This window comes from Siphateles boraxobius, unplaced genomic scaffold (assembly GCF_051911475.1).
Source record: "Siphateles boraxobius isolate OS27281-9 unplaced genomic scaffold, OSU_SipBor_1 56, whole genome shotgun sequence".
Classification (NCBI taxonomy): Eukaryota; Metazoa; Chordata; class Actinopteri; order Cypriniformes; family Leuciscidae; genus Siphateles; species Siphateles boraxobius.
Window position 1 is genome coordinate 7,502,512 of NW_027509182.1, and position 12,017 is coordinate 7,514,528.

General features: G+C 35.1%; 1 protein-coding gene across 1 annotated transcript; it reads left to right on the top strand.

Moving 5' to 3' along the window:
• Window positions 1-1,379: 1,379 nt before the first annotated feature.
• Window positions 1,380-12,002, top strand: LOC143715012 (uncharacterized). Its single transcript, XM_077206585.1, has 10 exons — window positions 1,380-1,755; window positions 2,952-4,375; window positions 5,625-6,205; window positions 6,322-6,389; window positions 6,475-6,689; window positions 6,865-7,115; window positions 7,198-7,341; window positions 9,247-9,403; window positions 9,636-9,677; window positions 10,427-12,002. Exons 1-10 carry the CDS (start codon window positions 1,727-1,729, stop codon window positions 10,690-10,692), a joined length of 3,177 nt encoding a protein of 1,058 aa, XP_077062700.1. The 5' UTR covers window positions 1,380-1,726; the 3' UTR covers window positions 10,693-12,002.
• The last annotated feature ends 15 nt before the right edge of the window (window positions 12,003-12,017 follow it).

A 12,017-nucleotide genomic window follows, 5' to 3' on the forward strand; every position in this document is an offset into this window, starting at 1 on the left:
CGTGTCAACTGGGAGAAACGGGATTTAGGTTCTCAAATGTCACATTCACAATGTCACAATGAAAATATTTGTTTCTCTAAATACCCGGTTATGTGTAAATGTGGCCTTTTTGAGGGTTAGCAAAAACGCACCTTTTTGTGTCTGTCCCTTTAAATGCGAATGAGCCCTTGCTCCCGGCACAGAGGGCGGAGCTTCTATTGCAAGAACTCTGTCCTTTTACATCACAATTGTTGCCAACTTAGCGACTTTGTCGCTATTTTTGCGACTTTTCAGAACCCTTTAGTGACATTTCTTTTAAAAAGCGACTAGCGACAAATCTAGCGACTTTTTAGACAAACCTTAGTAACCTCCAGATGTTGCCAGTACTGTCCTGCGAGCGTGAGGTCTTGCCTTCTCCCGGCCGTCTCTCTCTCCAAAGGCGTCTACCTTGTACAGTTAATGGCTGAGACGAGCAGCAGCACATTCAAGTGTTGAGCGCGCGCCAGTTTTTTTTGTTTTTATGGACTTGTCACTTATCTGCTTCTCTTTTGTTTTATTTTTAAAGAGTTTTGTTTGACCATTTTAATTTCCATTATTTTATTGTGCTTATTACTTGTAATACTCACTATCACAGAGCTTTCACCCAGTTCCCGAACTCTCTCAATTCAGATAATTTTACACATATAAAAAAAAAAAGTTCTATTGTCTGACAAAAATAATATAGGTAATGAGAACAGCTTTATTGGACATTCATATTATATTATATTAAAATACAGAACGTGAGCATGAATTTAGAGAGAAAACACATTAGGCATGTCAGAACGCGAGTGCGAAGACGTCATGAATATGCTAATTAACGTATGACGTCATTTAGCCTTTTATGGTCAAACCGGAGTCAGAAAGAAGGAGAGAGAGCGTCATAACTTGTTGTTTATGCTCAAACAGCAACATTACACTCTAACTAATGTTAGAAAAGCGAAATAATCAACCACCCCTTTAAGTCCGTTAGCTGTTAGCTTGTATGTGTGACGGCCTACAGTAAATAACTTGTCATGGGGCAGTATCACCCATCATCATTTAAGAACTAGTTTTCATCTTTTTTTGAACGTACACTATGCCTTTATTATATATATATATATATATATATATATATATATATATATATATATATATATGGGATATGAAGTTAGGAAGAGTGACGTACGCAATTTCCCGTGAAAACAACTATGGAAAACAATCCCGCTTGGTCTAAACTCTAAATCACTTATTATAGGCTTGCCATGCATAGTGGATCAGGGTAAAACAAAAACTCATTTTGGATGATTTAGGTAGGATATATTGACTCATTGTAACAAAGTTGTAGGCTGAGTCAATAAAAACGGCAGTGCTGTGCGCCTCCTATTTTCCCACATGAAAAACGCGTCCTGTGTGATCGGGGTAAAGTGTAGGCTACCTTAAAAGCCGGGTAGTCTACACACCAAACCGACGGTCGGCCGTTGGCTGTTTTTATGCGTCGGCCGAGTCAGTTTTCTCAGTGTTCCACACAGTCGGCTTTCTTCAGCGCTACTTCTTTGGCGTCGGGTTAGTGTTTGTGCCGGGTTCTCAACTCATCCCTCCCGGTGGAGGCAAATTTTATACATCTGTAGCTATGTGTACAGGTTTAATCTCACCGGCCCTAAGCAGAACAAGCTTCGAATTTATTTGATAACACTCCACCATCCTGCTCCATTTGTATTTTCATGATTTGATGCTTACTGAAGATGGGCACAAAATGAGGTGGGTGTGTTTGTTGGATTAATGTTGAAATAAATGTTTTAGGAATGGTAACGTATGTCTCATGGAAACAGCATACACAAACCTGCGTCTTTGAAAATTAATTGTTAAACCTATGTTTTTTTAGACGAGCTCATGGTGTAATTATGAATGCGTTTAGATTGTTTTATATTGTGGTTACACAAGCTGTTGTCTGCTACATGTCTATATTTTGTCACAAGCTTTTTACTTTCGAATTTGAATCTGAATGTGGATTTATTTAAAAAATTTAATGGCAACGTCAATAAAATATATAAATTTGTTTCACAAACACACACACACACACACACACATACATATATAGCCTATCAACAATATTATTTCAACCGTGCTCTATTATTGTGTGTGTGTTTGTGTTTAAATGTGGTGTCTTCCTGTGTGCATTCATGTAAATGTAGGCCCTATCTGAAAAGAACTCCACCCAGAAACTGGAAAAACGGCTCTTCATGTTTACAGCAGTGGAAGTTTCAGTTGCAGTTTATTTTACAATAGCCTATGTGTACTTACAGCGCTCATAGCTTAGAAAATACTGGGTAATATAAGGTAACTACATGGGTTAAGGCAGGGGTAGGCAAGGTCGGTCCTAGAGAGCCGCTGGCGCTGTCCTGCAGAGTTTGGTTCCAACACTGAAAAAAACCTCACCTGCCTATAGCCTTAGTAATCCTGAAGACATTGATTAGCTTGTTCAGGTGTGTTTGATTAGGGTTGGAACTAAATTCTGCAGGACAGCGGCTCTCTAGGACCGAACTTGCCTACCCCTGGGTTAATGTTAGGTTTACGGTTAGTACCTAGTTATTACACAGTTATTGTAATAACTACAATATATGTGTGTAACATGACTGTAAAATAAAGTGCTACTGAAATTTCGGTAACACTTTATATTACAGTGTCGTTGTTACAATTGTTTCATGTGGTGAATTACTATAAATTGTGCATAATCCATGCAACTAACCTTAACCAAACCCTATATGCAGTACATGTAGTTAACTATTATTATTACACTGTAACACGGACACCTTAAAATAAAGTAGTCAAAATGTCTTTAGTGCTTAGTGTTTCACACCGTGTGCACACTGTGACATACTGTTACAAAACTACAGTACATGACTCATATAAATAGAATTGAAGTCATTTGTCTCAGCTTTTCTTCTTTTTTTCAGTCTTGAAGGTGTTTTAAAAACCAAACTGCTTCAGCAGGAGTGCCATTTTACTTGGTCTCTAAGAGAAGAAGACTTTGTTCTCTGTGATTTACTGAATCGTCTGAAGGAACAGATTCAGTTGGAGTTGGAATCTAACGAGACGAGAGTAACACGATCTTACAGCAGCTTTGGATTTGTTCAGTATCTTTATGGCAACCATCAGGAAGCCCTCGCAAATCTGCAGAAATCTGTGAAACTCGCAAAGGAATATTACAAAGACAGTGATGAAGTTCTTATTGTTCCCTATGGAGACCTTGCCTGGTTGCATTATCATATGAATGATTTTTCTACATGTCAAGAGTACTTGAGAGAGTTAGAGAGGATCCATAGGACATTTTCTGAAGGATTCACTCATACTGTTGAGGTACTCAGAGAAAAGGGTTGGGCTTTTTTTAAATTCTCTCACAAATACTACAATGCTGCAAAGGAATGCTTTAGACAGGCGCTTGAAAAGAACCCCGATGACAGTGATTTAAATACAGGCTATGCTATTGCCCTGTACCGCACGACTAATGAGACCTCTGACCCTTCAGACTCGCCAACAATAAAACAGCTCAAAAGAGCTATAGAGCTTAATCCAGATGATGGTGTACTATTAGTGTTGCTAGCACTGAGAATGCTGCATAACAGAGATGATAGGAACATGCTCGAAACTGCATTGAAGAAGGTGATTGAGGCGCTGGTGATGTCCCCTGAAAACCCACATGTCACAAGATACGCAGCAAAATTTTTCCGCCAATTAGGAGACACGGACGCTGCCATTTCTCTGCTGAAAGAAGCCCTGCAGGCTACCCCAAACTCAGCCTTTATACACCATCAGTTAGCTATGTGTTTCAAAAAAAAAAAAATATTCGTGGAAAAGAAATATAGGACACCTGGTAAAACGGAGCTTGATGTTAAGGAGTCGTATGAAAAACAGCAATACCTGGAGAAGTGCATCTATCATCTGGACATGGCGATTTCCCTAAAGCCCTCTTTCGTTATTGCCATAGCAGATTTAGCACTGCATTACGGACAACTGCACAGATGTGGCAGCTTAAAAGCTGAGAGACTTTTTGAAGAAGCATTTCAAATGGCTAATACTGAAAAGCAACACCTACAGGTAGTTCATTATTTTTATGGCCAATACCAGCTCTACACCGAAAGATCTGAAGAACTGGCCATCTATCATTTCATGCAAGGTCTGAGGCTGCAGCCGAATTCAGAGCAAGGCAGGTTGTGTGAGGAGAACCTGAAGAAGGTGATTGAACATCGTATTAAAAGGGTGAAAAACCCGAAAGACAGCAAGGTGTGTGCTATACAAGGATTCATTCATGAAGTGAAGAATGAAAAACTGAAGGCTGAAGAGTTTTATGAGAGAGCCCTAACAAGTGGGCTTGATTTCGGTAAATATTTTATACGCTTATATGCTTTTTTTTACATTAAGGGGTTGGATTATGAAACACACTGGTCTGTTAAAAACAAATTTAAATACCAAAGGTACTAGAATGTACACATCTCATATAGCCTATATATATATATATATATATATATATATATATATATATATATATATAATATTTCAGATAATCTTGGAATTCAACTATTTAATAATGTATTAATGGATTCAGTAAAAAAGTTATATTAGTCATCTTGAACATTTATGTTGAATTTCTTATTATCTTTAACCTATTGATTAAGAATGTTGTCAAGTGTTATAGCAATGTTTTAATTATTTCAAACCAACATTGTCATAATTCTTAAAGAAATTTGTAGGAGTTTTCCCAATTTTGGCTACCATGATCACATTTGTCCTGTTGTAAAGTGTTTGATTAGTTGATGGCTTTCTGAATGAATGGCTTCTAAACTGAGATCTTCAGATGAAACACTTAAAGCTTATAGTGTTATATATATTGAAAAAAATAAATTGTTTAAACAAGTATTCTTGAATGTCCTGGAACATCACAACATTTTGCTATTTATATCAGGACTTTGACCTGGTGATTCAACAATATAGAAACTCTTCTGTTACATCCATTTTTGACCAAAGATATGTGAAATTATTTCATAGACCACACCATCTTTTGTGGAATTTACAATCCATAATTTATTGGTTCCTCTATGGATAAAGTTTAGTTGTTGTGATTTTTGAATACAAAACAAAAAAAGCAGGCATTTACACAATAATTTAACAGTTTTCACATTCTTCCATTTAATTTTGTCCAGGTCAAACATAAACAAATGACTCTCTTTTAAAGAAGCCATTGTCCTGAATAATTTTTTCAGTAGGCCTATTTACTATTGCTAAATCAATTTATTAAAGATCTTTAAACATGATTGGACTGTAAAATATAAGATTTACGATTACATATTTCCTGATTATATTAAGATTACATATCAATGCAAGTCATTCATGCAAAAATTAAAAAAAAAGTAATAAAAAGATGTCAGTGTTTTAGAAAAGCATTGAGTGTATGCAAATTGATTGTAATTTAGGCATTTACATTAACATTGTCACATTTTATGATACCATCTGTAGTTATTTGTCACTGGTCATATCTCCTATGTGGAATTAAAAGATTAATTTTCCTATAAAAAAGCAAGTTAATTAAGCCTCAGTAACGTGTAATTCATACAAATGTTTGTTTTTCTTAGGTGAATGCTGTCTTCTAACAGAGATGAGGATTTGGCTCGTGAGTTTCAGTGAAACAGAAAAATCCATTCTAACCCGGATTTTTGATGGAGGAAGTTATGATGAAGTTGGCAGTGGTAGGCCTAAGAGTTTCAAAGGTTTAATGAACAAGAAGATTGTGCACTTGGTTGATATTGATAGTTGCAATGCCAAGAGGATTCTCAGATGGGAAAATCTGACTCCTGGACCTCATGCCATTCTGATGACATTTTCTCTGCATGATGGCCAGTTCACAGACCAGACCAAAGAGATTCTTGAAAATTTAGAGTTTCTTGGAGAGAAATTTTGGAATCACGTCATTGTAGTATTTACAGAGGGAGACTGTAGTATAAACGAATATACTGGATCTCAAAGAAGCGTATTGGAGTGGCTTCGTGAAAAATGTGGACACAAAACCTACATCTGTGGCTCTGAACCAGAAATGACAGAAAGGAGAGAGCTTTCAGAGAGGATACAGAGGATGATCTGGAGAAATAATTCAATGCATCTGGTATTACCAGAAATTACAGCTGGAGATTCTCAGTCCCCTTCAGACATTTTGAGGGTAAGTCACTGATTCATTTCTTATAAGATGATATCTTTTTGAATGCAAATGTGGTTTTATAATGACTTATTTGTATCTTACAAAACAATTACAAAGCACTTTTTTATGTTTCACAGAAGCTAGATGTAAGAGATTATTTGTTCACTCCTGAGGTCATCTTTCAGGAGGGGCAAACTAAATACAGGTATCTGTACTATATCCGCAAACAGGTGAAGTCAGCTAATTTAATGTGTCCATTTGCATTCATATTTGATATTTCTTTGAAATAGATTACAGAGCAGCCATGCAGGCTGGTTCCAGTGTGAGTTTACAAAGCTGGGTTTCAACATGAAAGGGGAAGGGGAGGTGCTGTACAGCACTGTTCTTCAGGACAGCGACTGTCCTGTCCCTGCCAATCATTACCAAGCAGGACCCCTGTATGATATCAAATGTGTTCAGGGTGAGCTGTCTCAACTCAGACTACCTCACTGTGAGACCTCCATTGGTGAGTTGGCAGTCTTATCAACATTATGAGAGATGCTGAATGTTATCTGTAAATAATGCAAAGCCCCAAAAAATAAAAAATATATCAATATAACACTAACTTGCGTATATATTTAAATTTACTAAATGTAAAAGACGTAGCAAAAAATGTGAAATGTTTTCTTTAATTATTTTAGAGAATGCCTACCACTTCATGTCCGCTATGCATTACTCTAATCAGATTGTTGACATTCTGAAACCTCAGAATATCACAAGCACACATGTTACAGTGAGCATCCCAGGAACATCACAGTTTTTACTTTTGAAACCACTAAACTGGTTTACGGATCGTTGGTTTAAGATATGTGGCCAAGTGATGCTGTTCTACATAAAGAAAGTACATAGACTGCATGTGTTTCTACAACCACGCAATGTGGACCCCAGAGAAGTATGTTTGTGTTAATGTGTTCATTTTTCTCCTTATTTTGGCTTACTTTATAAACAAGTTACATTTTCTCTGTTTTTTTCAGGTGAGAAAATGTAATGAAGATTATACACCAATCCAGTCAGCTTGTGAATGCATGCTCACATATAACTGTGAATACAGCATGTCCTGTGATCCTGTTGAGGAACATGAACTATCAGAGAGGCCAGTATCAACGATACAACCGTCGGTCAGTATCCATGGTGATTCCATGGTGAACATGACAATGATTTCATTAACTGATATTAGATTTCTCAAAGATTTTTTTTCTCTTTTACATTTTCTTATGAATCATGTATCAAATAGTTTATATACAACCCCATTTCCAGAAAATTTGGGATTTTGTAAAATGCAGTAAAATCTAGAATCTGTGATTTGTCAATTCTCTTGAACCTTGTTCAAAAAAATATTTCTAATGTTTTCACTGACCAACTTTATTTTATTTTGTAAATATAAACAAATTTTGGGCTACAACACACTCCAAAAAAGATGGGTCAGAAGCAAAATAACAGTGAAGAGATTAGAATATCTAAGATAAACTTTTTTAAAACAGTCTAGTGTAGGTACAACGATTGGGTATAAAAGGAGCATCTCAGTCTTTGCCAGCAAAGATGAGTTATGGCTCTCACCACTTTGTGCCAAATTTCATGAGAGAATTGCCAAACAATTAAAAAATCACATTTCTAAATGCAAGTTAATAAAGAATTTAGGTCTTTCGTATTGTCAAAAGTTTCAGGGAATCCAGAGAAATCTCAGTACATGTAGGGCAAGATAGGAAACCTCTGTTGAATGTGTGTGAGCTTCAAGCTCTCAGACGACATTACATGAGAAACCGTCATGCTACTGTGTTAAATACATGCAGATGTGCTTGGGAATACTTAGCAAAACCATTGTCACTGGGTTGGATATTTCCAACACCAACCATTGGATATTTCACCCAAAAATGAAAATTCTGTCCATACTTACTCACCCTTGTGTCGTTCCAAACCTGTAAGACTTTCGTTTATCTTTGGAACACAAATGAAGATCTTTTTGATAAAATCTGAGAGCTTTCTGTCCTTCCATTGACAGCCTTGCAACTATCACTTTGACGCTTTAAAAAGTTCATAAAGAGATTGTAAAACGAATTAATATGAATCAAGCGGTTTAGTACAATTTATTCTGAAGAGACTCGATCGCTTTATATGATGAACAGATTGAATTTAAGCTTTTATTCACATATAAACATTCATCAACTCACACATCAGTTGTGGTAAACAGAAGCTCAAGCATGTTCACTTGATGTGTGAGAACCAATCAGGTTCATTCTCGTGTTACGCTGCACATTTGAGCTTAAGCAAGAGGTTTGTTCTTTTGTGTCAAGCAGGTTCGGTTGAGCTTCTGTTTGTGTTTGCTGATCAATGTTTATATGTGAATAAAAACCTAAATTCAATCTGTATATGTGGCTTTATATTTATTATTAAAACTACAACAGACCCTCAATATCCCCATACCCTTGAAGTCAATGGGTATTAGAAGTGTAAAGGGGAGACAATTACATTTTAAAGCATCCGTGTGAAAACGAGACGTGAGGATTTGGGGAGAAAACCAAGAGATTCCTAGTGCATTCCAGTGAATCTATATCAGTGGTATATCGTAAATTAAATCGGGACAGCAGAAAACAAATGTTGTATTTTTTCATACTGTTACAGCGGAATACAAAGGAAAAAAGAAAACAATCAGGCAGAATAGAAATACAGTGTCTGGAAAGAGCTCTTGCCATAGATATTCTTGTTATACCAAGTCACATTAAAATACCAAGCATTATGTTATTCTCTTGACGTCTGAAAATAGAACATGAAGGACATTTTCGGTCAAACTGACGGATAAGGATTATTTGTTACAAGGACATATGATTTGAAATGATTCATTTCAGTGTAATTTTAAGTCTTTGAGCAAATGTCTTTGTATCAAAAGGTATCTCTGAGAAATGACCACCTGCTCCTTTAAAATCTCGTTTTCAATCTGACAAATATTTTAAATCAAATACAATTAGCAGTAACAAACAGTTTTTGAGTGTACTCATTACTTATTTGACATCTCTTTCCTTTTTAAGTGCACAAAGCTTCGTTGCACTAAGCAGTGGAAACCTTTCTATCCAACATTCGATATAAAGTTACCAAATGGCGTGATGAATGTGGGATTATGCCTGAAAAAGAAGCACAAGAATGGAGAGGTTAAAGTTGAATGGAGTCTTGACATACCACTGGCAGGTAAATATGTTTGTGTGTTACTGAAAATGTAGAAGTAATTTCCATCAAAGCCATTGGATACTCTTTATATGTTTAATATACATGCTAGACTGCAAAAATATGAGCACTGCACAATGTAAAATCTGCATGGATTGTTTAACGATTTTACTCATCGTTTAAATCAAGCGATTTATATTTACAGTTAATCTCTATAGAGTTTTAATGAAGACATTACTAACCTTTTATCTTTCAGACTATACAGCAGAAAACAGCGGACTGACATCAACCGATGAGCGTAAGAACATACATTTAACACAAATGTTTTATTTACATTTGCTATTTTTTATTAGTCCCCACTTGTAAGAGCGAGTCATTCATTCGAAACCTAATATTGTTTTCATACGGTTTTTGAACGTTTCATTTTCACACAGGCGCAAGTTTCAAAACAAAAGCCCGCTGTGACATGTAATGACAAAATATGAATTTACTTTTCATTTAGACACTTTAACCAGCAAGTTATGCGAGAATAACGTCTCTTTTTGCATTTAAATATGCTGAATAAAATACTGTAAGTGTACTGTCTAATGTAACATTACATTACCTCATTAAAATGCTCTAATATCACTGAAAACATGACATTTCTATTGTCTTCTGTCAATTTGTAAATAGAGTGCTAAAACTGAAGTCAATGATACTTCAAGAATTGTGTAAAGCTATTGTATAATCCCAGTTGTCTGTAAAAGTAGAGAGAATCTTGTATAATTACCTGTATTCCTGCCTAAATTACCTTATGGCTTAATTTACCTTTATAGATTAGGTTCAATTTATTTTAGAATCTCGGCATGATAAATCTTCTAAATAAGTCCCTTTACTGTTTGTGTGTTACTGGATTTGTAGAAGGGTTTAGGAAGTAAAAAACTGACAGTAATTTCCATCAAAGCCATTGGATACTCTTTATACGTTTAATATACATGCTAGACTGCAACAATATGAGTACATCATTTGAATATACTATATTATTAATGATTGTTGATGCTTCTACAGGTGTTTCCTTTCTGAAAAGCAATAGAACAGCACTCATCCAAAGGGTGGGAAATGTCAAAGTTATTATAGATGGCCTTGTTGGCATCATTGCAAGCGAACTATTAAGTGAAATCAAGGCAATGCCAACATCTCAAAGTAAAATGAGGAGCATCTTTGAGATCATAGAAAAACAAGGGTTTTCGTCACAACTGATATTTTTCAAATTACTTTACAAAGCCGAAAAGGCTCTTATAGAAGACATAAAAAAGAGACCAGAAAAAAACTAAGGCAACAAATGCATGAGAGATGAACAACAGACTGTAAATGTAATAATTTATGTTCCAGCTCCTGCTATAACATTTATAAAAAAAAAATGTATATTGATCAGTGAACCTGACAGTCTTTTAATATTTTGGGGTGTAATGCTACTGCTTTAAAGGGATATTTCACCCAAAAATAGAAATTCTATCATCATTTCCTCGCCCTCATGTTGTTCTAAACCTGTATGAGTTTCTTTGTTCTGCTGAACACAAAAGAAGATATTTCGCAGAATGTCGGTAACCTGACAGTTGCGGGGCTCCATTGACTTCCATAGTATGAAAGTCAATGGTGCCCCACAACTATTTGGTTATCAACATTTTTCAAAATATCATCCTTTGTGTTCAGCAGAAAAAAAGAAATTTATACAGGTTTGGAACAAATTAAGGGTGAGTAAATGATGACAGAATTTTTAGGTGAACTGTCACTTTGTTGTGTAATGTTGATTGTGATGATGGGTTTGTCCAGTACAATCACCTGTAAATAATTGCAACTTATGAGTAATTAATTCAGAAGTAGAAGTGAAATTTAGAAATCCTATTTAGCTTCAATATAAAAAGTTGCTGGTGATTTTTTAAATTATAAATGTTGATAACTCATATGTATATCAAGTTTGAAGTAACGATCTGTAAACCGCTGGGAATGTGTTTTTATAATCAATTTTGTTCAGATATTTTTGCATTAATATTTGTAATTGAAACAAACACAACTGATCTACCTGTTATTTTTTGGGACATTATGAAATGTGGTTTATTAAATTAAATTTAAAAAAATCTTTTATCCCAAATGCCATTAGTATCCTTAACCAAACCAAGTGACAACAACAAATGAGTTATCTTAATGTATTTAAAGTATATTTGTTTTTATTATGATGTTTTACATTGTATCTTTTTATTATATTTCATTTACTATGTTTGAGACGTTGTCTGTATGTTTATCTGTCTTGTATGTTTGATGAGCCAAAGAAAAATTTCCACGCTGGTGGACAATAAAGATTTATTGTAATTCTAAGTTCTAATTCAAAATAATTTTAATAGGCTAAATATAAAAAAAAGTTATTCCATGTTTAATTCATAAAGGCAGATGTCCCACTGTACTGAGGGTCCTCAAGCCAATAAATTGTTATGATTTTTTTTTTTGATAAATATGTTTTACCCTTTTTTGTGTTTCCTAATCTTATATTAGGAAATATTGTTGTTATAGAATTTGTAAGGATGTTTATGTTTTTGTGGTATTGTTACATGGTTTGAATGCGATTAAAACAAAAACAACAACTCTATTTTCAGTGTCACCG